Source organism: Emydura macquarii, unplaced genomic scaffold (assembly GCF_026122565.2).
Source record: "Emydura macquarii macquarii isolate MOO-44397 ecotype Brisbane River unplaced genomic scaffold, CSIRO-AGI_Emac_v2 contig_1300, whole genome shotgun sequence".
NCBI lineage: Eukaryota > Metazoa > Chordata > Testudines > Chelidae > Emydura > Emydura macquarii.
The window spans coordinates 1,455,338-1,480,170 of NW_027131437.1; the positions used below are offsets into that span (position 1 = coordinate 1,455,338).

Sequence of the window (24,833 nt, forward strand, 5' to 3'; positions counted from 1 at the left end):
AGGGACAGGTTGTGGCTTCTGTGAATTTTTGTTTCTTGCCCATGGCCTACTAAAAACACCTATGACCGAATCTGAAGCTTAGCAATGAGGTTGGGCTCACATTCTGCACCAGTGGGGCGGGTTGCTGGGGTGGGATGTGGTGCAGAGCCCTGAGAAATGTGCAGTTCTTGGGCTGATGCATGGGTGGAGCTCCAGAGGGGCTCGGGTGTGCACAAGGCTGGGAAGGGAACAGTCAGTAGCTCTTGAGTGTCTCTTCACTAGGTCTTCTTCCTGAGCAGCAGAGTTCACCCAGGGGAAACGCCCTCCAGCTTTGTCTTCAATGGCTTCCTGGAGTTCATTCTGCGGGAGGCTGACCCCCGAGCCCAGATGCTGAGGCGCATGTTCATCTTCAAGCTCATGCCCATGCTGAACCCGGATGGAGTGGTGCGAGGCCATTACCGGTGAGAGCCGCGCTGGTGGCGGATGTCGCCCCGGCCCCTCTGCACACCTGCCTGGAGGCAGAGGCTAAGCTTACATGCTGGCAGGAGCACTGAGGGGCTGGCAGTAATCAACAGAGCTAGGTGCCAACTTCCGGGGCAGCTACCGAACAGCCCAGGCTGAGCTGCTGACTGCTTCTGTTTGCATCAGAAGCTCCAAGTCAGTCAGCAGCTGAGCAGGGCTCTAAACTCTCAGGGATCAGCAGGTCAGGGCCAGCTCCAGATGAACAAAAATGTTCTTGAAGGCCATGATTACACCCAGCTGTTTGGGATCCTAAATCACTTGCCAAACCATGCACAGAGCTTAGAGCAAGAATCACCCGCCTGGTGCAGAGCTCAGGTTTCTTCCAACCTCCCCAGCGCCTGCCTCAGTGCTTGCAAGCAGGGCTCCAGCTCCAGCACCAGACACTGCTTTGTGACCACAAGGTGCCACAAGCCCTTGTTGGTGAGAGGGCTGCAGCTGACTTCCTTGTTGGCCTTGGGGGAGAGGAGGCCAGGAGACGGCTGTGTCTGACACCCGCCCTGTGTCACACGTGGCGCTTCACTAGGGCAGGTGAGGTAGTCTGTAGCTCGGGTCTGAGCTATGGGGGGTGTCACAGCAGCAGCTCTGCTGGCCGCTGAGGGATCTGCAGCACCACTCTCTGGGAGCACAGCCAGCTGTTTGTCCAGAGGGGACGCTTGCCGTCTGAAACTCCAGAGTCTGGCAGCAGTGGGTCTCTTGGCCAGGGTCCCTCTCGAGCTGGTACAGGTGAGTGGGGCTGGGAGGGCCTGGTGCTAGAGCAGGTGGGGATGGACGAATAGGGCAGGGGTCCATAGCCGAGCTTTAGGCCCCACAACATGATCTGAACCCAAGGAAGGTCAGTGGCACTGCTGCTGCTTCAGCGTTTCCTTGCAGTGACTTAAGCTGAGGGAGTAAGTCCTGCTGGAGAGAGACAGCCCGGGGATGGCCAGAAGGGCGTCTCCTTCAGTACCTCCCTGATCTCTTTGAAGAGGCAGCACTGCCCCTCTGAGTAGCCTCTGTGCCTTGCGAAGGCCCACTGGGCTGATGAGGGCTCCAGCAGAGCACCAGCTGCGTGCTCTGTCCAGCCCGAGGGGGCCCCACAGCAGGGTGCAGAGGATCCATGGGAAAGACTGGGCCCAGCCCCTGCCTTTCTGCAGCATGCCCTGTGGCCCGCAGTGCCCCGTCAGAGGTCACGCCTCCCCTCTTTCCTTCTGCAGAACCGACTCCCGGGGGGTGAACCTGAACCGCCAGTATCTGAGCCCTGATGCAGAGCTGCACCCCGCGGTGTATGGGGCCAAAGCTGTGCTCCTTTACCATCATATCCACAACCGTGTCCCACTCGGCGCTCCCGACTGGAGGACACACGCCTCCCCGCTCACCTCCGGCTCGCTGAACACAAAATCTTCCAACCATTCCATCCGCAACTGCTCCCTAGCCCTGGAGGCACCTCTGTCAGAGCTGGAGAAAGCCAATAACCTCCGCAACCAGCCCAGCAGCCGGGACGCCAGTGCCTACGTCACGCCTTCTCAGGACCCCCAGCCGCTGGAAGCGCCCGCCACTGAGCTGGGGAATAAGGACCGAGCTGTCTGGATCCTGCCTTCCGACCCCGCCGGGGAGCACTGTGAGAGGGAAGCCAAGAGACCCCCGTCAGGGCCTGCCCCAGAAGCCGTCCTGCCCCAGGAGAGCGGGTTGGCGTACTACGTGGATCTGCACGGGCACGCCTCCAAACGCGGCTGCTTCATGTACGGCAACAGCTTCAGTGAGGAGAACACCCAGGTGAGGGCAGGGAACGCTGGGGGTGGCGGGAGCTCATCTGAGCGCCCTGGAGGGGGGGAAATCCTGCCATTTTTGTTCCCGCCTTGGGTGGGGAAGGAGGAGCTCTGCTTTCTAAACCCTGCAGAAAGTGAGTTCAGCAGGGGTGGCATGGGGCACAGATGGGGCGGGGCATGAGGATGAGGGGTAGGGAGAGGAGTCAGGCTGGAGTTGGCACAAGACTGGCATGGAGGCGGGGGCGTTCCAGGGCTGGGGCAGGATCAGGCTGGGGGAGGACGCAGCTAGGCATTGGGGGGGGGGGGACTGGTGCACGGGGGTGGGTTCGGGAGGGGGCGGGCTGGCTGGCTGTGTGGGGGAGGCTGGGGGAGTGGAGGCCGGGGAAGGGTGGCAGCCTGGCATGTAGATGTGTGTGTGGAGGGGGGGGGGCCGGCAGCCTGGGTTCTGTGTGGAGGCTGTCATGTCGGGCTGGGGGGGCCTGTGTGGAGATTGGGCAGATGGCCTGGTGCAGTGGGGCGTGGGGAAGCAGGAGACATGCATTGGGGCTGGAGTGGGGGCTGGCCTGGCTGATGGAAGGGGAATAGGCAGCACGATTCAGGAGCTGAGCACCTTGTTGAGGTGCAGTTACGCTGGAGTTCGTGGTCCATCGGGTCTCTTACCGTAAGTCTTGGCTTGCTTCGGGAGCCAGCAGTATGCCCGCAGGGTGTGGGCACTGCCTGACCTCCGTCTGCCTCTCTCAACCCATAGGTGGAAAATATGCTGTTCCCTAAGCTCATCTCCTTGAACTCAGCTCACTTTGACTTCATGGGCTGCAACTTCTCAGAGAAGAACATGTACGCCAGAGACAAGCGGGACGGGCAGTCGAAGGAGGGCAGTGGGCGAGTGGCTATCTACAAGGCCTCGGGCATCATTCACAGGTCAGCAGGCCCCTCGGGGGAGCTCTCCCAGTAGTTTCAGCACCACGTGGCTTAGCGCAGCGGTTCTCCCCAGACAGGATCACCACCCCGCACGGACAGCGGGCAGTAAGCAGAGTTGAAGCCCGTCCTGTGGTTCTAGGTGAAATGCACCATGGCTCAGCTGGCCAGGTTGCTGGGCCGGCCTGTGGTCTGAACCAGCTCTGCCAGAAGATGGAAACTCAGTTTGATGCCCAGCGTAGGCGAGAGCAAGGATCTGTGCCCTGCCGTGCCCACGTGTGTGCTCTGAGAACCACTTGGCCTCTGCAATGGCTCAGTGTGGGCTGGCCAGCGGTGGGGCCCAGCGCCAGCCAGGACCTGGAGTCCCAGCACTCATGTTGCCCACCATACAGCTCCCGTGGCCGTAGCGATGACCCAGGAGTCTGGGGGCTGGCTGAGCGTCCCCTCTCCCTGTAGGCCACCGGCATTGAGCTTTGCTTCTCTGTCTAGTTTGGCTCTACAGCACTTGAGCATTGGGAGATGTTTGCACACAGGCACCCTAGCCCTGCTGCTTTCAGGCGCTCCGAAGGAAGGATCTGGCTATTCCCTCTACCAGAGTGCGTGATGGGCAGGTGGAGAGTTCCCCTGCTCTGTCAGTGGAGCTGGGATGTCTGGAAACCAGGCTTGGGCTCTGGCTTTGCTCCTCCCCCCTGACACCACCTGCATTCCTTAGAGGGGGCTGTGTGGTGGCAGGGAGGAGGGAAGCTGGGCTGCACCGGAAGCCATGTGGATAGGACATAAGGCACCTGCTGTCACCGACTTGCTGTGACCAGGGGCAGTCCTGCCGCCTCCCTGAGCTTCTGTGCTGTGTAATTAGACAAGGACTGTGTGTATGTGCGACACCAGCTCAATGGGGCTCTGATCTCAGGGCCTCTAGGAGCCTTGGTCATAGAAACAATACCAATGGCCTGGGGCTGTGTCGCTATCCCTGCCTTCTGCAGAGAAGGTCCCAGCACTGGCTGTGCTGATGCAGGGGACGGTGGCTCCCTCTTCGCCGATTGCTGTGCTCAGGGCTGGCGTTTGTAGCAAGATGTGTTGGGAAAGCGCCGCTCCCTCTGTATCGCTGCCTGTCTGTCCTGCTAGCAGGGCAGTGGTGCCAGTCCAGTGGGAGGTGCCTCTCCTTGGAGATGCTGAGAGTACTGTTGTCACTTGCTGTCTGGGTGCATGTTCCCAAATGGGAACCTCCATCTCTCTGGCCCAGGGACAGCACTGCTCCTCGTCTGGGTGTGGATTAAGTAACGTGGGCGTCCCTTGTGTTCCTAGCTACACACTGGAGTGCAACTATAACACGGGCCGCTCGGTGAACAGCATCCCCGTGGCCTGCCATGACAATGGGCGGGCGAGCCCTCCGCCTCCTCCGACCTTCCCCTCCAAGTACACCATGGAGCTGTTTGAGCAGGTAGCAAGGCAGGCTCGGTCGCTCGTGGTGCCTCGCGCAGGCTGGGAGCCGAGCCCTGAGCAGCAAGTCTTGGGAATCAGCCCACTGGGCCCAGCTAGGCCAGTGTTCCTCAAGCTTTCAGCTTGCAGAGTCAGCGCTTCGCAATTCCCTGGCGTTTACTAGAAAGAATTTGTGCAAATGTATCCGTGCTGCTAGTGCAAAGCCAGTAGAAATGGGGGGAGGGGAGAGGCCAGGGAGCTGACAGAATACTTGACCTGGAAGGGTTAAGAAGTGGGGCTGTCTCACTGCTGGTTGCATTCTTGGCTCCCTTTACGATGGCTGGGCCTAGATAAGCAGACTTGTGAGCTGCGTTCTGTGAGCCGTAAGCCCCTGGGTGTGCTTAGCCCTGCTGCCCTACATGCATGCTGCCCCACTGAGAGCAAGTGTCCAGCCTGCGTGGGCCCAACGGACACTGGAATAGGCACTAAATGAACTGTCTCATTAGCGTGTCGTGCTCAGAAGTTGCTGCCTTGCTTGTCTGGGCTCTTCCCTGCTGAGTATCTCTTGCCTCTGCAGGTTGGGAGGGCGCTGGCCATCGCGGCACTGGACATGGCAGAATGTAACCCCTGGTCCCGCCTCGTCCTGTCTGAACACAGCTGCCTTAACAACCTGCGAGCCTGGATGCTGAAGCACGTGCGCAATCTGAAGGGCATGGCTGCGTGCTCGCGCAAGAAAGGCACCCGGACTCCTCCCAAGGGCTCCACGTAAGGACCTGCTTGCGTTTCCCCCAGCTCCCGGCAGGATGGGGAGGGGGACCCTGGGCATTTCCCCTGGGACTGGGCTAGCTGTTCTGGCTGAGAGCATCGGACACAGCTCCCAGTGGCCTGTGAAGAGTAGGTCTGTGGTGCCACATGGCTGTTACTCTGCACCCTGGCAGCCTTTGTGCTAATCATGTCCTTGCACCCATGGTGCAGTGTGGCAATGCAACCTCCTGGCTGCAGCCAAACCACTGGGGCTGCGACACCCCCAGCAGGCTGGAGACTGCTTAGGTCTGGGGAGGGAGGCCCCCAGCAGTAACCCTCTGAGTTAGCGCTGCCCCAGCGCGGTGCGCAGAGGGGCTGTGCTGCTGGAAGGCCCGTCCTCCCAGGGTCCTGCTCAGGAGTGGGACGCTACCCTCGGCATCCGAGCCAAGCTCCAGAGGAGTGAGAACACTCGCTCCCTGCAGCTTAAATGGGTGCAGCTTCCTTCACCGCCTTTCCTAAAGCGTGGCGAATGGAGCCAGAAACACTCACTGCTGGTGAGCCCCTGTAAAGCTCTGGGAGCAGCTGGGCTGGGACACAGCACACTGCTCCAGAGGGAGAGCGGCTCCCTGGCGATCCGTGAGATCATGGGCAGCCCAGCCGGTTCGTAGCACCAGACCCGTACACGGTGCTTTAGAAACAGGCAAGAAGATGGGGCCATTGCCCTGAGGAGCTGGCAGGAGCCTGGGATATGCCACCGTGCCACTGACGTGGGTACTTCTATTTCTGCACTGCACCAGGCTCGGGGGGTTTCCCAGGCACCAGCTCTTGCAGTCACTCAAGGAAAACCCTTTTTTCAAACACTGACTAAATAGTTTTCCTGGAAAGGGAGCTGGGCGTGCCTAGAAATACACGCAGGCCCCTTGGAAAAGAGGCCGAAAATCAGGAACTCAGGAGAGAGCGGCTCCTGCTTGGCGCTAGCTGGGCGGCATGGCCCTTCTCGTGCTGCCAGTGCTGGGCGAGGATATCGACCGCGTCCTGCGCAAAGCTCGCACAGCCGCGGGGAAGGGGTGAGGGCTCAGGAGCCAGCTGGGATGAAATGTTCATCCGAACCAAACTCACACTGCTGTTTCCCATCACTTCCAGCGGGCTCCCCGCCTTGGGCTCTGAGAATGCCCTCTCCCGGGCCAGGAGCTACAGCAATGACACCAATGGGAGCAGCAGCAGCCAGCAGAACTCACCCCAGATCAAAGCCTCGGCCAGCTTCACCTTCAGCTGTAACAGGCCTTGTGGCCCCTCAGGCCTGAGTCAGAGCCCTCAGAAAGGCAGCCCGAGGGTGCTGGGACCAGTGAGAGGTAAGCCGGGCTGGGAGCCCCTCCGAGGTTTGTTTCAGTACATGTGGAGTTGCTGTGTAACGCGACGACCCTGAAGGAAAGCTCTGTGCCAGCCTAACTGCTTTGCTTTAACTTAATAAAAGTGGTTTTACGTGGAGCAGTAACTGCTGTGAGGTGCTGCCTCCTGTGTTTTCAGTATGGAGCCACGGAGAGTCCAGAGTCCAGCATGCCATGCGCCACCTCCGTCTGAGCGGCTCTGCCTGGATCAGAGCTGTGCATTGCACGTTGAACTCCCTCGGGCCACACAGCCACATTAAAAACGGAAGGGCTTAAATCTGCTCCCGTTTGGGCACGTGGGCGGCAGCCCTCTGGCTCCTGCCCCCCTCCCCTGCAGCTCCTGGCTGGACAAAGCTAGGTCAGCCGCTGCTCCAAAGATCTAGGGATCTGTGGCCGCTGCACTTGTCATGGCCTAGCTACCCAGCTAGATGGATGCTTTCTGTGGCAGTCATTGGATTGTCCACATCCTCCAAGCTGGGAAATCGTAGAACAGAACCAGAGCCACAAAAAGGCGGCCACGTTTGAACTGGATTACTGTGACGGGGAAGAGAGCCCAAGGCTGCAGCTTGTAGAGAAGCTCGGGGGGAGCAGCCACTGCTGCTCTCACAACCATTCCCATGGCTGAGGGGCTCTCGTTGGGCCGTAGTTCAGGTGCCTTCTTCCTGCCCAGGCTAAGTGCTGAGAAGCAGCAGCAGTTGCAGTGTTTTCAGTGGTGATGCAGGTTGAATGGCCGAGCCTGTGAGCGAAGCCAGCGATAGCCCCACCCAGGTGCTCAGACTGATGTACTGCCCCCCGGCTAACGAGGCCCTTCCTCAGACCTGCACAGCTTGGGTGATTCCCGCCACTGACCCCCTAGAATCTCTCTGCGCTATGTCCTGGTCCTGCAGTGCCAAATCCAGCTACTGCCTGCTGAGACAGAAACAAAGCACTGGAGGTGTGGACAAGCCCCAGCTGTGTGCAGCACTCACTTCTCCAGCGCTGCCTCACTGCTGAGGATAAGTTAGAGCCACTGGTGGGCTGCTTGCATGGCCACGGACTGCGGACCACTCTAGGAAACCCCAGTGAGGTGCAGCTGGCTGGCTGGCATAGGACATGCAGGACGTGATTAGCTGGTACACTGTAGTTTCCCAGACTGCTCCACTAGGCAGGCCGGCTGCTCTGGGCTGCTCCCAGTGGCTAGCAGCCAAGTGCTGGGGACTCCGATTGGAATCTCTGCCCTGAAGCATGACCCAAAGCCCCAGGGTGTACCGTGACCTCTGCTGTCTAAGCCATGCCATGTCCTGCTGGGGCTGTGGTGTTCGCAGAGCTCAGGGTCCAGGAGTGCTGGCCGTGCATCGTCTGGGTGACTCTATGGCTCTTGTGTAAAGGCTCATCGGACCAGACGCTGCTCTCCCGGAAGAGGTTGCTGAATTCCCGACTGGCTTTGCTTCCTGTGCTCTGCCTTCATTTCACATGGAGCCTGGCCTTGTGCATCTGCTTCCAGCGCTCTGTAGTCCCCTGCTCTGGCAGCCTCCGTGGGGAACAAATAAAGGGCTTGTGTATCCATGGGCATGTTGTGACGTCTGTTCCTTCTGCTTTGCTTGTTTTGTCTGCATCTGTGTCAGCAAAGCAACCTGCTGGTCTTATGCTGCGTGGCTGGAGTGAAACCAGGTCCTGTGGGGCTGTTAACTGTCCAGGGACATCCCCGAGGCCAGATGCATGGGGCTTGTGAGTGAAAGAGGTTGGGCTTCTGGGCGGGCAGAGGAGGGAGCCAGTCTTAGTGGTGAAGTTTAGTTAATACTCCAAGAATCCTTTCACTATGCTCTCTGCGCGTCCGGGGCCTCAGCTTAGTGCGAGGTGGCCGGATTGCTGCCTGAATGGTTCTCCATGGCTGTGGCTGCACTGGCAGTTCATGGGGAAACCTCCCAACTTCACCAGTGGTTGCAACATTGGAAATGTTAGTGTAGACGGGGCTTGGTGCAGGAGCAGGGATGCCTGAGTCCTCCCTATACCAGCACTCCCGTGGTGGAGCCGACTGGTGCTCGGGCAGTAGTGCGCGATTGTCAAAGCTTGCTGTGGAAATAAGTTGGGTGATGAGACTCCTGACTTGCTAGTCTTTGCTCTAGAACTGTGGCCTGAAAATACCACAAGTCCCTGCCTGCAGCAGTGGGGATGAGTGGGGCACCCAGTCTCCTTTGCATGTGGCGACCTGAGAAATGTGGGCCTGTCTTTCTGACTCCCTTTTCAAGCAAACCACTGGTCCTCACACTTCCTTCGTGTCCAGCCCCTGTTGGTGTCTGGAAGCAGAGGGTCAGTTTTGTGGTGGGCTGGTGAGAAGGCCCTGCTGGAAAACACTGCAGGAGAAACTAGGAGAGGAGGATACTTCCGCTGGCTCTGTAATGACCACGCACCCCCTGGGCTCTGTGACTCTAGCCTCCCTGCTCGCTGGGCCCTGGAGAGCATCTTACAAAAACTCGGAGGGCTGCCTGCATTGAGAATACTGCTCTGCGCCTGCGAGTCTAGTCTTCCTATGCTGGGTGGCAACACTCTGCCGGCGTGTATTGGCCTCAGGGGAGGTAACGCTCTGCTTTTGTGTCTGGCTGGCAGAGCTGGGTAACGTCTTGCCTTGTGGCTGACTCCCTCCCCAGCATAGGGAGCTGCCTGCATTGAGTGAGACGGGCAGGGGAGGGTACCACAGCAAGTAGGCATGTGTGCTCCTTGGCTCAGCCCCAGAGCCAGAGGAGCAGAGCACTCTGACTGGAGTTCCGGTTATAGACGTGCTCACCTGCATTTCCCTGGCACCTTCCCTGCCTCCTAGTGCTTGCCCGCCAGTGAGGTTAACTCTCCTGCCCCGGGACGTGCCCCTGTGCAGAGACTGGGGAGTGACGTACAGAGGCTGCGTCTCGAGGGCTGTCCTTCGCCTGCAGTGCTGGCTGGTGTGCTGCCACAGGGCGCATTGTTAGACCAGCCAGGGCCATGCGTGCCCCCATCTGCTGCCTCGCTGGCACTGAGCCAGAAGCACTTATGGCTACGAAGACTGCTAGTGGACAGGGCCAGAGCCAGGAAGTGACTCGCACTGGGGCTTTGAGCCAGTCACCTGTGCCATGCTGGGAGTGCACAGCTATTCCTCCTCTGCCTGCCCCTGTGTGGCGCTGGGCGTGGTGCACGACAGGGCCTGGTCTGTATGGCCCTGCCGTGGTATCATCAGGTAAGGCCGAGCTAACCCAGGCAAGGGCTATGTCCCTTCTCCCTGGCTTGGCACAGACAGGTTGGCTCCTGCACAGGTCTGGGGCCCATGGTCCTTGTCAGCATGAGCGTGGGGTCACTCTCCTGTGTGGGGGTTTAGAGACAGCACCTGTCAGGAGCACCCGACGCTCCCTCCCTTGCTTTATTTTCAGTCTGTGTGAAATTTGGGAGGGGGCCTAATTTCTAAACGTCCCAGAAGCCACTGTCATCCCTGGGGGCAGCATCCCCCCAGAGTCAGGGTGTGAGCTCCTCCTGCCGCTAGAGCAGGGCAGCCTGGAGACACCTGGGGCTATGGGAGCTCGCCTTGCTTCTGCCCGGGCACTCGCTGTTCTGGGGCTCGGGCTCCAGCCCCTGGTTCTGTTCCAGGCAGTGCCAGGCTGCCTCCACCTCTTGCTCTGCTGTGGTCTCCTTTCTTCCTTTCACATCTGCTCTGCCAGCAGCGATGCCCTGTTGGTCTCCTCTCACAGGTGTCCCCACAGCCAGCTGCGTGCAGCCCTTTGCCTGGAACACCTTCGAAGACCATTTGCCAAGCCGCCACCTTGGCCTCGTTCAGATGTCTCTAAAGAGCCAGCACTGAGACGAGTGTGTGCACTTAAAGGCAGAGCCAGTGTGATCACAATGTGGAACCACCTGCGCCTGTCTGGCCCCCTGGCCTTTCTCCATAATCACTGTGTAGATGGCTCTTGGCAGCAGGACCCTGTGTTCTACAGAGCACCTCCCACACTGAGGAATAGCGAAACAATTCACTGAGCTGAGGGGGCTTTTCCACTGCCAGGCGCCATCCCCGTGCCAGCCCAGGGCTGGGTGCCCATGAGTGGCAAACCCATACGCGACGGGGGGTTTAACCTGCTCACTGAGTTTCATCCGTGGCAGCAGTGATTTGTTTCTACACCACCCAAGAGCAGGTGGGGCGCTGCACGTGTGCACGCACATGCAGTCCCGGCCCTGAAGGGCTTGTATCTTCACTGGGCAGCATGCCGAACCCCAGGACAGTGGGATTTGGCACAAGCGACCCTTCTCTGCCCGTGTATCTGTATTTATGCCATGCAACGACTGTTTTTCACTGGACATCCCTATGGGTGCTCCACGTCAGGGGTGCGTATGCCCCCATGCGTCTTTGGCCGGAGACTTTTGGCAGCAATGCCCTTTCGGTCCCCACATGCACCCTAGCTGTCTCGCGCCTCATGCTGAGGGTGTATGGGGCAGTGACGGATGAACCGCCCTCAGTTCCTTGCCGGCCGCCTCGGCCTAAGGCAGAGCAGCTGGAGGGGCCCTCTTTGTAGCTGGTTTTCCTTTCGGGAATAGCTCATAGTTTAGCTGTACTTGTCTCAGGTTTTAGTTAGCCATTTTAATTTTTACTACTTACAGGAGTTTTTAGTAACTTTTGTTGTGGGGCGGAAGGGGGGGAATTCTTAGTGAGACTCCTGGTTTTCTCCCCTCCTCTTCCAGGGCCTTTTCTGCCTTTGGAGGAGGCTGTCCTCGCCATGGTTAAATCCCCTGGATTTAAACGTTGCCTCCCTTGCTGGAGTTCGTTCTCTCTATCTGCTGCTTAGGAGATGCTTAGGGCCCAGCTAAGTGCAAGATTTTTTTTGTGGTTTTAAGAGTAGGCCTAGAAAAAACAGGGAGACTCGGTTCAGTTTTCTCATGATGGAGCACTCCCTTCAGTCTGCCTCAGACCTGGGCCCTGATACCCACCCACCCCACCCCCCATACACCGCTCTTGCAGTGAGGACACTGCTCCTCGACTTCCACAGCCCACCCACCCACTAGACCTTCATAGGAGAGAAGCATGAAGGATGGCACCATGATTTCCAGGAAGAGGAGCTCCGGATCCTCTCAGCGAGAACTTGCCAAGAAGCCTAGGTCACCAGAGAGACCTCACATCCCACTGCGGTTCCAAGTTCTCCAGGTACAGAGGGGCCCTTTATCTGATGCTTCAGGTACGTTAAGTCCCGCGGTTCCTAGCATCACTTGGTACTGCCCAGGCACGATCATGGTGCTAGGGATTCGAAGGACTCTGCATCAAAGAAGTTGGTACTGAAGCCAAGTCTTGCTTCTATGTTATCTTTAGTGCCCAAGTAAACGTTGCAAACTGATCAACTGGTACAGTCGAAGCCAACATCATCCTTGGTTCCACCACCTCCCGCTGCAGAGCTTCGTCAGGTTTCACCGGGTACTACGGCAATTCAGATTCTCCAGGGACTTGTCTGTCTCAGATGAGCCCACCTCCTTCCTACTAATGGGCATGCACAAACTCTTCGTACTGGACCATCGTCTGTCACTGCTACTGTGTCATTCTCTGGCATCACTTTCCTCCCAGGTACCCACTACAAAGGACAAGCAACCTGCCTCAACGTCCCCCCTTTCTGCTCCTCCCACGGCCTGTGAGGAGGAAGCGCTTCTGATTCACATTTCCATTTGAGGTTCGCTTGATTACCAACTCAGAGCTACTGCCCCTGACATCTTTTCAGAGAGAAGCTCCAAGAAACAGGCAGACTGCTGTCACTCTGCATTCCTCCTTGTATGCGCAGTCCTTTTCCTTATGGCCCCGTCAGTTGCCGAATTGGAACCCATGGAGCTGCTTATCAGCAACAGTTCTCCGGAGTGGCCAGCTACACTCGTGGTGGCTACCATAGGAGCAGTCACCCACTCCTCCTGTCTCTCCTCCACAGGAGGAAGCTACACCACAAACTAACCTCTCCTGCTCGCCCCTTGTACAAAGATTATTTTAAACAGTTCCAGAAGCTTTATGAAGAGGATCGCCGACTCCCTCCAGATCCCCTTGGTGGAGGTCCATGAGACCCACCATGAACTTCTGGATATTCTCCATACTGCCACCTCGGGTCCAGTAGCTTTGCCTGTAAACAAGGCTTTACTTGAACCTGCCAGAACACTCTGGCAGACTGTGGCCACCATGCCGCCAACTGGTAAAAGGGCAGATTATGTTCCTGAGACAGGTGCCGAATTTCTGTTAATCACCCCCGCACCTAATTCCTTGGTCGCTGATGCTGGGAATGAGTGTAATAGGCAATACCATTTTAAGACCATTCTAAAGACCAAAAATTCCGAGATCTTTATGGTCCCAAAAGTTACTCATCTGTGTCCTTGCGGCTTAGAATCGCCACTTATCCAGCCCGGATTGCAAAATATAACCACAGCAAGCCAGGAAGTTTAACTCTTTTGTTGCCTTTCTGCCTGCAGAGCAATTCCAGGCAAGCATCGCATAGTGTCAGTTATAGCAAGGACTTTGGTACAAGCTTCTCTGGATGTGGCTGGCACAGCGGCGCACTCTTTGTCATGTGCTCTGCCTCCTGCCTGCGGTTGTCCGGGATTCCTCAGTACCGTGCTCTTCACTGATGAGCCCTTGCACCCTCAAGGAGTCAAGGATTACTCTCTGCTCCCTTGGTATCTGCACGCCTGTGAATAAAAGGAGATTCTTCGAGTATCCACTGCATATTCTCACTCTTGGGATGTGCCGACTGGGGCAACTGAGATGGTGGAACCCTCTGGTAGCGGTGCTTGTTAGAGTGCTCCTGTGTCCTCCCACCCCTGCGTCCAGTATTCAGGCGAGTTCTGAGGGTGCGGCTATAGAAGGGGGTGTGGTGCCCGTTGCCACCTCAGTTCCCTCCAGCCATAGCTGTGACAGGACAAGAACCTCACCAGATCTCTTGGATCCATAACTAGATAAGGGCCTTTTTAGACTAGTTATCGTTAAGGTTTACGTTTAGTTTTTAGGCTAGTTTAGATTAGGATTTTAGCTATGAGTAGGAATACAGACCCGTGCCTCCGTGATGGATCCCCGTGTGAAGAAGCATGGGTTAAGAGGTGCGCATCATGTCCAGCTGCACATCTGGTGCCTGAAATGCCTAGGTGCGACTCATGCTCTAGCACGCTGTGCTATCTGCAGCACACTTACTCCTCGAGCCCAGGAGGACAGACAGAACAGACTTCAGGCCCTTCCATTACAAGAGGCCTTGTCAGTCAAGCCTCTGGGAGCCGATAATTCTAAAGGATGGAAAGAAAGGCTAGGAGACCTGAAACAGCTCCAAGCACTTCCAGATCCAAGAAGATGTCCATCGTGAAGGCTTTCGCCATGGCACCAAGCTCCAGTTCCAAGTCAAATGAGCTTCTGTTGGCCAAGTCGATCCAGCTCCAGAACTCTTATGGTCTCCCTCAGAACTGGATAGAGACCCTAAGGATTGGGACAATTTACCAGACCCAGCTACATAATTTCAGAAGAGAAAAGAGGGTAAACCAAAACATCTCAGATGGTTCTTCAGCCCATTCTCAGCACGCAGATCCAAGACCTAAGGGCTTAAGACCTCTGAATCGTTAAGAGGTACTGATCCAAAAAAAGAGGCCATCAGATCTAAGCACATCAGATCAGCCTTATACTATCATTGTTACAGCACATGTTCATCTGGACCTGCATCATACACTGGGTCCAGCTGCATTGCGTTGTTCTCCTGATCAGTGACTGAGACAGGACAGTGAGCGGGAGAGATCTCCAGAATCCCTGCTCCCACTGCTTTAGACTCCGACTGGCTCATCAAGAGAGACCATATCACCACTCTCCATATTTCAGATCCCTGCCTGAGTTATCTCCCCTGTTGTGTCAGTGTCTGATCCAGGATCGAACCCGCAGATGTTGAGCCAGCTCCAACGCATCTAAGACTCACCCTTTTAGTATGAAACAGTCTCCCTCCTTGAAGGAACACTCCTGGATGTCCTATGTATCAAAGAAGTGATATGATGCCAGATTTGGGTAATTGGCAAAACTGGCCCATGCCACTGTGGATGTCTTGGCCATCTTGGCCAACCTATTTGTCAATAGCAGTCGAGAGAACCTCATTCTTTGGTTCTAGAACAACTTCCACCTGAACCTAAGAATCTGAGGCATCCGGAGCCAACAGCCAGGAAACATTGCCCTTCCTTAGTGCAAGACTCGGTCTCTGATGTAGGGTAATAGGAAAGATTTCTGGACGACTTCCAACAAGTTGCAGTGGGGTAGGTCTGGGTTGGATGCCTTCTCTCCAGCGCCCAACCCACGCAGGTGGGCCCACAGGCTGCCCGGTGTCCTCATTACACCCCTCAGCCTGGAGGGTGAGCCACATGCTGCTCATGGCCTCCCCGGGAGCCCCCTCCTGCTGTGTGCTGAGCCCTGCTGCCACCTCCATTCCCAGTGGACCCCAGCGCCCCCCAGCTGTGGCACTAGAATGGGCAGGGCCATGCCCGCAGGTGTTGTTGTGTGGGTGCTGTACAGACCTACCCAAAGAGTCTGCCAGCCAGAGGCAGGGGCACTGCTCATGGAGGGGCTGGTTTTCCATGGGACAAAATGGCAGCTCTGAGCCTGTGTCATAAGGCGCCACGGCATTTGGGGAGAGTTTTAACCCCGGTACCTTGGCCTGCTTCCTACTTGGTCATTAAACTGTCACCCTAACGTTCCCTCGCCACTTGTTCTTCACTTCCTGTCCTAAATTGTATGGGGTTGCCATGTGCCGCTGCGCAGCTGCTGTGTTCCTCCCCAGAAGTGGCTGCGTTTCAGTGGCTGGTGAAGCAACCTCTCTCCCTTCCCTTCTAGGCTGGCATGAGCCGCCTCGCTGCGCTGTACTGTGTTGCGTGGCCCATGTGCACAAGGCAGGATGTTCAGCCCCCTGGCCGCTGCAGAGCGTGCAAGGAGCTGGAGCGGCCCCAGATCAGGCTCCACTGAGGCGTGGCTTGCCGGGTGCCTGCGTCTCTGGCTCCAGCGGGAGCTGGGGCAACTGATGGGCCGATCCTATGTGGCAGCCCGGCCGTGCTTTGAGCGCCTGGTGTCAGCAGTGCCTGAGGAGGGTTAAGGGGAATTGTTGCTCCTGCCTGGCCATTTCGGGTCGGGTGACAGCCTGGCCATTGGGCTCTTGGACCTGGCCGCAGCCTGTCCTGTCCTGTCCTGTCCTGTCCCTCGGGGCTTGGCCGGGAGGGCCGCTCACACCTGCTCCTCTGGTTGCCCTTGCATGTGCTGAGCCCCAGCTCGTGTGCCGCTTGCTCTCCTGGGCGCGTCACGGCCTGCGCTGCGCTCCCGCGATGTGGTGGGGCTGGGGTGCCTGCGCCGGCTCTCAGCACCGAGCCCTGCAGCAAAGCCAGTGGGCAGGAGATGAGTGGCTCTGTGCTGGCAGGGGCTGTGGGGGAACTGGGCATGCTGGGGGGAGCAGAGCGGCGTGCTGGTGGAGAGAGCTCTGATGCTGCGGGGGGGCAATGCCGCTAGCCCCTTTCTGAACTTCCTTTCTGAACTCCCTCCTCCCCAGAGCCCCGAGTCCAGGACAGGCGGCGCCAGCAGCACCTGACTCTGCTGCGAGCAGCGACCAGCAGCATCCAGCCACCGCCGCCTCTCCCGACCTGCGCCAGGCGTCTGTCCCAGCCTCCGCCGCCTGCCAGCCTCCGTCCCTGCTCCCTGCCCGCCTCCCTCCGCATGTCAGGTTTGTGTCTGTTCCACCTCCCCACGCTCAGCCCTTCGCTCCAGGCCAGGGCCAAGGCAAGGCTCCTCACAAGGCCTTTGGTGAGGGGCTCCCCCTGCCCGGGGAGGGCCAGGCTAGCCCGGCGTGTGGCGCAGGCAGAGGGGGGCCTGGACCCAGCTCACAGGAGGGGCACTGCAAAAACCCAGACTGGTCCCAGGGCTCTGCTGGGAGGCTGGTTCTGGTATCCGAGGGGCTGCCACTATTCCATGGGTCTGCGCCTGCCCGTGGGCGGCCGGGTCTGGACTCTGCTCGCGCCAGCCCAGGCCCGGCTCCAGCTCCAGACAGGTCGTTCTGTTCCTGTGTGGCTGTTGTAGTGAGGCCTGTGTGGGCCGCCCAGCTGGCAGGACACGGCTGCCTTCGTGCTGCAGCACAGGACTGGGACTGTCCCACCACCCGAGGCCCCGTGGAGCTGGCTCCCTCGCGGGTCAGTGGGTGTGAGGCAGCAGCTGGCTACGCCACCTGACTGGGGGGTGAGGAGCCGGCCACCGAGCTCAGGCGTCGTGGTCACTGCCGGCCGCCTCGGAAAGTTACAAAATAGACCCGCTCTTCGCGGGCACCCCTGGGCCAGCCCCATGTGTAGGCCTCCTCCCTGCCCCCCTCAGAGCGTTGGGCCGTGCCTGCAATAATCTCCAGGGGCAATAATCAGGCAGGGGCCCCAGCTCAGTCGCTCCCGCCCTGAAGCTGACCAGCGCCCCGCCCTCAGCGCCACGCTTCCCCACCCGCCCGCTGGCGTCTGACCCGCCTCCGCTCGTCTCTCTGGGCTAGGCTGAGGCTGACGCCCTGTGGGACTGAGCTGGGAGCTCAAACCCAGCCTCATCTCTGCTCAGGCGGGACAGCGATCGACAGCTGCAGCGTAGCCCGTCAGCTGCCAACCCACGCCTCCGGCCCAGCTACAGCTCAGCTCCCGGGCCGCGGGGACCTTCTCTGGGACAGGGAAAAACCTGTGTTCAGCACTGTACAGCTCCCTCTTGCCCCCACACCCCTCAACCAGCCCCTTCCCACGAGGTGCCCAGCACCCCCTGCCCTGCCCTGCCCCCAAGCCCAGCCCTGCAGCGGGGTTACAGCCACGGGGGGAGGCTGGTACCAGGGCACGGCCATGCGCTCTGCTACTGGAAACACCCTGGCATGGAGGGCACCGGTGAGGCTGTTTGGCTCAGAAACGCCCCCACACACACACTTGTTGAAACGAATGCATCCACGGTGGCAGCTCTGCACTGGCCAGGCCAGGCCAGGCCCCCACTAACCAGCCCAGCGCTCAGGCCAGGCCCAGCAATCTCCAGGCAGGGGCGGGAGATGACCCCGTGTGGCTGGGGCAGTCTGGCCTGGCACGGCCTGAGTGGAGGAAGCGGGGGAGCCCTGATTGAAACAGACCCTCGTAAACCAGCTCTGGTCGGCCCTTGCGCTGGCCTGGGGCCTGCTGCGTGTTCTGAGCCCATGCTACGCCCCAGGGAGGGGAGAGCAGAGCAGCCTGCGACCCCCCGCCTTCCCTCCCCACGGCCCGCGGGTGAGCGGAGGGGGCAGTGCAGGCAAATGCTGATCACTGCTACTCGGGGGCTGAGGCCGGGGGGATGCTCTGCACTGCAGCAGGGGTGTGAGACATGGCTGCGCTCCCACGGGGAGCCTGGGCCTCCTGCCCTTCCAATCCGCTGTGTCCTGGCTGGCTGGTCTTTCCCGGTGCGCTCCGCCCTGCCCTGCCCCCAGGGCGCCGGAAGGGCCGGTGTGGCTGTGACGGGCAGCTGCCCTGGGGTGCTGTTGAACTGTGGGGGTGATGTGCTGCTGCCTGGGCTTAGGCCAGCCGTGGGTGGCTGGGGGCGGGCACGGTGCTTCCTGCCCTGGTGAGGGTGGGGGCAGAATAAAGATTTTTCCAAAGACGGCGTCTGCCTGTCCTTTCCAAGGGCGCCGGGCTCCAGGCCGGGCTGCTCGCTGCGCGCTCTAAGCGAGCTGGGGGCTAGCAGCCCTGCTGCTGCCCCTGGGCTAGACTCTTCTCCAGCAAACTGGCCCATCGCCATCGGCAAGCCAGGGTGTGGGGGGGCTGGTGGCTCGGCAGCGGGACCTGCTGTCTCGGCTGGGCTGTGGACCTGCTGGCGCCACTCGTGCTCGGCCTGGAACTGGCATTTCTCCGGCTCCTGGCTGAACCCTTTTCAGCCCCATTTCTGGGGGGCGGCAGGCTGAGGTGAGTGAGAAGGTAACAGGTCCTCCCCTGCCTGCCTCTGGGCCAAACAATGAACTCTCACACCCCCCATGGTGGGTCCAGTGCTGCCAATGGGGAAACTGAGGCACCCAGCTAGGCAGTGCACTCTAGCCACGAGCCGGCCGGCAGTACTGTGCTGGCAGGGAGGGGCAGGGGCCCTGAGCAGCGCATGCTCTTTGGAAGCAGGGTTTCCTGCTGTTTGGCCCAGCTGCCTGTCCCAGGGCCGGGACCATGTGCTCTGCACGCAGGGCGAAGCAGCCAGCCCAGGCTGGCGCACAAGGGCTGTGGCTGGGCTTTGGAACCAGCTCCCCTTGCTGGGGTGGCTAATGGAGGCGGTGGGTGCTGGGCTCCTTGCGGTCCAGCCAGGTGGGTGTGACCTGGGGCGCTCAGGCCTGGACTCTGCAGGCTTTCCACTTCCCTCTGAACTCCCCGGAGCTGGCCCCTACTGTCACACAGGATCAGGGATCCCGGCACTGCTGGCTCAGTGTAGGCCCCTCTCCCTGCACACGAATACCTGCCTGCCCGGAAGCCTGCGCATGCCCCGGCGTTGCCCTGGAGGTGCAGCCAGTGAGGGCCCCCCACCTCGTCCTGCCCGCTGCATGGGGCGAAGGCGTTACGTTCTCTTTTGTTTGTTACCTAGGGACCTTGCCCGTGGCCAGTAAGGCTGGGGCTCTGATGGTCACCAGCCGAGGACTCCAGGCGGCAGAGCAGGGCCGGGCCGAGCCGAAGGCTGCCTATGGTGTGGCGCTGGTGCAGGTAACGCCCATAGATGGGGGGATGGTGGAAACCAGCCCCTCCCTGCCCCTCTGCTGTGACCCTTGTGGGGACATGCCTGCGCCCTGGGAAACAGCCCCCCACCGGTCCCTCTGAATGTGGGGCTCCTGCCTTGGGGGTGGGAGTCAGGCCCCTCATGGCCCCGTCTCTGGGCTGGGCTCCGCCCTTAGCTTCCGAGTGAAAGCCAGAGGGGCCCCGTAGCTCCCCCGTGCCCAGCAATGGCTTAGACCAACGGGTCTCGGACCACAGGGGCCTGAGCTGGCAGCGGCAGGCAGAGATCAGGCCAGGCTCTGCCCAGCGAGCAGCTTCCTCCCGGGGGGAGCGTGCAGCTCAGCTGGGCCCTGGATTCCCTTCGGCCCAGGCCCCTCTGCGCTCGCGGGCTGTGTGCTGGTGGGGGGCTTGGCGCGCCCAGGAAGCCAAGGGCCGGGGTGGCCCCCTTGCACTGCAGACGGCTGAGCCATGGGGGAAGGGCAGGGAGCCCTGCGTGGGGTCGGCTGCTGTCGCCCCATCTCCAAGCTGCCAGGGCTGGATCGCACGGCCTGCCCCCCACCCTCTCCAACCCTCTCCTGTCTTTCTGCTAGAACCTCCCGAAGAGGCTGAGCAGCAGGAAGGTCCTAGAAGCACCCAGGTACTGTGCACCCTGCGCTGGGGGAGGGCACTGGCACGGCATGTCCCTTCCCACACAGGCTCCGGGCCGCTCCCTGGCCTCCCGGAGTCCCACCGAGCACTGGCCGGGCAGGATGTTCCCAGCTGGTCCCTGGTGTCTGTCCCTCAGCCCCTCTGGGCACCTGGGAGCCCATCACACTCCAGGAGTTCACAGCGGACAGGCCCACCCCTGGCTATTAGCCAAGCTGGTCAGGGACGCAGCCCCCTGCTCTGGGTGGCCCCAGTCTGTCTGCCAGAAGCCGGGGCTGGACGACAGGCTGGGTCACTCGCTAACCGCTCTGTCCTGTTCATTGCCTCTGAAGCACCCGGCACCGGCCGCTGGCAGAAAGAGGACAGGACGCTGGGCTAGACGGGCCATGGCTCTGACCCAGCGTGGCCCTTCTTATGGTCTTAAACTGGCTAAAGCTCTTGAGCCGAGGCTGCAGGGAGCTGTCCTCAGCTAGCCCCATGGCATGTGGGGGATGGGCACGAGGGGGCTTTCCCCTCTGCCAGGGGCTAGGGACAGAGGCGGTCAGCTTCGACCCTGGAGCGGGGACTGTGCAGGGATGCTGGGCTGCCGTTCCTGGTACTTCCCGTGATTTGATGGTGTGCGCGGATCCCGTGGGGCTGGACATGCCATCCCCAGGGCCCGGCTGGCTCCTGCGGGCTGCACCTGCCCTGCCTCGGACCCAGCAGCTCTCTGCGGGAGCTGGGGCAGGCCCATGATGTGACCCCCCCAGGGGGGTGCAGCTCCTCATGCTGTGCTCCGTGCATGAATGATGCAGCGGGGCGTGGCTATCTGCCCCCCACAGCCCTGTGGGTGTGGAGCCAGGCTAGGGCCTGCTGCTGGCAGAAGGGCTCCAGCCCCTTGACTGCTGGGGGGCTGTCTCTGGGGAGAGCAGCTGCTTCAGACCCTGCTGCCCTCCCTTTGCTAGCATGCCCGCACTGGCACCAGCTCTGGATCCTCGTGTGCACACGCTGCCCAGAGACAACCGCTCCTTTTCAGTCCAGCGGTCCCTGCCTGGTGGTCTCTGCCCAGGGGCTGTAGGGTGGGACAGAGCCAGGAGCACTAATCCCTGCAGGCAGCGCCGTGGCTAGGACCTGCCACAGCGGCTGGGGATCTGCTGGAGCCAGTGTCCCCGCCCCTGGCTGTTGCCTTCAGTGAGGTCCTGGGGGAGCAGCCCCAGTGACGCCAGCAGAATCAGGCATGCGGCTGTACACTGCCCCTTGCCAGCCTGCTGAGCGTGCCCCTCTGGGCCAGGTGCCCCACACCTGGGAGGTGACCTCCCTCGGCCAAATGGCAGAGGCATCTTCCCTCACCCGCCGCTCCTCAGTAGCTCACAGCTGGCTGGCCTCGTGGCTGGGAAGCACCCGCTGCAGCCCGGAGGGAAGGTGCCTGGCTCCAGTGGGTGGGTTTCAGAGAGGCACGTTGGACCCTCCTTGGCAAGGGGCTGGCAGTGTTTCAATGGCTGCTCTTTAGCACCACTCTACGTACTCGGGCCCCAGTGGGCCCGGCCAAGGCTCCTGTCCTGGCGTTCGCTCTGCTGCCATGCCCAGCTCGTTCCTGGTTCTCCTGCTGTAAGCTCTGCCTCTGGTTCTCTGCAGCCTGGGGCCCCTGCCGCTTCGCCCCAGCAGGATCCCCATCCGCAAGAAGGCGGCCACGCACAACCCGAGTTTGCTGGGGCTCAGCAGTGAGAGCGCCGCAGCCCTCAAGGTCTGGAAATACAGCCACGCTGGAGCTCTGACACAAAGGTCTCTGCCAGGTAGGGAGCTGTGGGCACCCAGGCTGGAAGCGCGCGTGCCCGGCAAGTGCTCTCTGCCAGAGGCGGGGCCGCCAGACTACAGTCCCCAGCAGGCCGGGCGTCAGACCCCAGCAGCCTGCACTGGCCCTTGATGTCTGGGCTGTGCCCCAGGGTTAGAGGCAAGGGGGGCGTAATCTCCAGTGGGGGCCCTGGGCTCCTGGTGGGCAGGTCCCGTGGCCCTCGGCTGGGCCCCCCTTCACAGCACTGTATCTGTGGGCGGGAGCGTGGGCAGCACTTGGGCACCCCCCCCCCCCGGCCAATGCACCTCATCTGAGCCAGTGCCACCCCTCTGGGGCACAGGAGAGCTCAGCCCTTGCCCAGATCCACGCAGGCACTGGCCCAACCGGATGGCAACACCCTGCACTGCTTGCGGAGCAGCCCCACTCCCTGTGGGGTCCTGTGCTGAGCTTGCCCTGGCTCAGCAGGGCCGTGCCGCTGACGCTCCGGCTCTGTTCCCGTGCAGCGTTCCCAGCGGAGGCTCCGGCGCTCAGTGGGGGGATGCAGACAACAGAGCCACTCTTCAACTGTGAGGACCCCGAGGGCCTGCTCAGCGAGGTACTGGGCCCCACGCAGACAGGGTGGGGGGTGCTGGGGAACCCACGTCTCCAGTGCTGCCACCTGCTCGCTGTGCTCCGGGGCAGGCAGCCATGGCCCCAGAGCTGCTGCGTGACCCTGCCCTTGCTGGCTGAGAGCGAGCGCTCAGCCTGCCGCAGAGCCCCCCTCCCCGCCCCCCGAGCCGGGGCGGTCCCCCTGCCGCAGAGCCCCCCTCCCAGCTGGGGTACTCCCCCTGCCGCAGAGCCCCCCTCCCAGCCTACTGAGCCTATTTTTGTCTTGCAGCATCTGCCCAGCCGGGCCGCAGACTCGTCCCCACTCAGCTCCTACCACAAGATCCTGTCCTTCTGCACTGAAGCCTGACTGCAGCCACCAGCTCTGAGCGCCGTGTGTCTGCAGGGGGCCCTGCAGCCCAGGCCCAGCGTGCCTGCACGCGCCGTGGCCATCTCTAGCTGGGTGCAGCACCTGCCCCGGAGCTGCTCTGCTGCAGGGGGCTGCCAGGCAGAGCCGCGCAGCTCAGGGTCCCCACCCCGCCTAGGGGGCTGCTGCAGCCTCCCCTTGCAAACCAAAGCTGTGTCACTGAGGGAGAGCCTGGGCCTCGCCCTGCGGGCCGCCTGCCTGGCCATTGCTGGAGCTGCTCCACATAGCTGAGGGGGACCTGCAGGGACCCAGTGCGGGGCTCCCAGCTAGTCCCAGAGCCCACCCCACTTATGCAGCTTGTCCCCTGTCCCCGCTAACCTCCTCCACAGGCCCCTCTGCCGGGGGCAGGGAGATTTCTAGCAACGGGCCAGCTTGTGCCAGGGAGTCCCAGCGGGCATGGTCCTTCTCCCCCTCCACCGGCTAGGCTGGGGTCCCAGGTCTCTCAGAACCCAGCCCAGGGCAGCTCCTGGGGGGACCCGGCCTGCTGCAGCACAGTTTGCTGGGGTGGTGTCTCCCACAGTAGCTGTCCTGCTGCAGGGCCTGGTCCTTGCCCCACACCCCCAGGGCTGTGAAGCAACTCGAGGCAGCGTCCATGGGCATCTCCTGGGGCACAGCATGCTGCTGGCGGCACCTCAGCGGGCTCACGTCCCAGGCTCGCTCTCCCCGCCACACCCTGTGGGGACAGCTTGTGAACTTTGGAGGCTTGCAGCAGCTGACTCCAAACGAGAACCAAGCAGGGCCCTGGAGCTGCAGGTCAGCTCCCATCCGTGTGCCTGGGCCCCAGGCTGGCCAAGGCGGGGACCGTGCCCGCCTTGTTAAGTACAACTCAGGGGGGGCAGGTCTAGGGCAGGGGCAGGCCTGGAGTCACCCTGCCAGGCGAGAGCCAGCCAGCGCTGCACCCTCCTTCATGGGTTGGAAGCTATTTTTATGAGAGTTTTGTCTCGTAACGTGTTTCTATTAAAGTTTGTTTGGAAGAAATGTTCCCTGAGCGCCACTGTCTGTGCCAGGCACCCCACCGACTTGTGGGGCTGCAACCCCGCCACAGCTGGGGCAGGCCTCCCACCCGTGCCCAGAGCAGCAGAGCACTGCTGAGCCCCGAAGGCAGGGACACGCAGGGGCAGAGCGCCCTGTCCATGGTCAGCAGCAGGGCCGCAGGCTGCACTGGAGTGGGGGGGGGAAGGGCAGGAGCACCAAGGGCCTCTTCTGCCTCCCTTGGAAGGGGGGGGGGGGGGGGGGTTAATGCAGCCTGCATGCAGTGCCCCCACACAGCCGGGGGGGGGGGGGGGAGGAGGAGAAGGAAGCTTTGTAGCTGGGCAGAGCCTGGACTGCTGTCAGCCGGGGCGTGTGAGGTGAGCCCAGGAGGGTTCGGGGCAGGTGGCTGGGCAATGCAGGGCAGGGGCTGGCTCTGCTGTGGAGAACAGGAGGCGTTGCCAGCTGGAATAGCCTGGGGGAAGCTCTGGGCCAGGCCCCCTCACAGCGGGGCCCATGAGCACAGCTCAGCCCTACGCCTGCGACGCCCCAGCCTGCAGCGTGGGGGGGAAATGAGCTGTGGGTGCAGTGCTGGGAGCCAGGAACGGGGGCGTGTGTGTAGCAGCAGAGGTCATTTCACCTCCGCAGGGGGCCCGGGTGCGACCACTGCTGGTGTTCACCAGGGGGGAGGGATGCTGATAAACGGAGGGGACAGGCTGTCTTGCCAGGACAGGCTGGGCTCGGGGGTCTGCGTAGCTGGGACAGGTTTACGGGGGCCGTGACCCCGGCAGAGCACCGCCATGGGGAATAGGTGATGAGCCGTGAAAGAGCTCACACAGGCCCGTGGCCGGAAGCTGCAGCTAGACAAATTCAGACAGGAAATGAGGCCTAAATGCTGAAGCGGGACGGTAACTAGGTAACTAGCTCCTGGGACAATTCCCCAGGGCTGTGCTGGATTCTCCACAGCTGGACACTTTAAATCCCGCCGGTACCAGCGCTGCTCGGCGGTCCTGGTGGGGCAGGTCTGTGGCCTGCGCGATCCAGGCCAGATG

The 24,833-nt window shown here is 61.0% G+C and overlaps 1 protein-coding gene across 6 annotated transcripts in view; it reads left to right on the plus strand.

Annotated features, from left to right (window-relative positions):
* AGBL5 (AGBL carboxypeptidase 5) overlaps positions 1 to 23,764 on the plus strand; it is a 43,654-nt gene extending 19,890 nt beyond the window's left edge. For 5 of the 6 annotated variants that reach the window (XM_067550496.1, XM_067550497.1, XM_067550498.1 and 2 more), the window contains 12 exons: positions 262 to 440; positions 1,695 to 2,253; positions 2,995 to 3,164; positions 4,464 to 4,599; positions 5,155 to 5,342; positions 6,465 to 6,673; positions 16,219 to 16,389; positions 19,260 to 19,375; positions 19,975 to 20,021; positions 21,644 to 21,801; positions 22,304 to 22,395; positions 22,678 to 23,764. In XM_067550496.1, the coding sequence (XP_067406597.1) occupies positions 262 to 440; positions 1,695 to 2,253; positions 2,995 to 3,164; positions 4,464 to 4,599; positions 5,155 to 5,342; positions 6,465 to 6,673; positions 16,219 to 16,389; positions 19,260 to 19,375; positions 19,975 to 20,021; positions 21,644 to 21,801; positions 22,304 to 22,395; positions 22,678 to 22,755 (2,103 nt within the window). In that variant the 3' untranslated portion in view covers positions 22,756 to 23,764. Of the gene's footprint in view, positions 1 to 261; positions 441 to 1,694; positions 2,254 to 2,994; positions 3,165 to 4,463; positions 4,600 to 5,154; positions 5,343 to 6,464; positions 6,817 to 16,218; positions 16,390 to 19,259; positions 19,376 to 19,974; positions 20,022 to 21,643; positions 21,802 to 22,303; positions 22,396 to 22,677 lie in introns of those variants that run through there. The other variant, XM_067550501.1, reaches the window with a different exon arrangement.
* Positions 23,765 to 24,833: the final 1,069 nt, after the last annotated feature.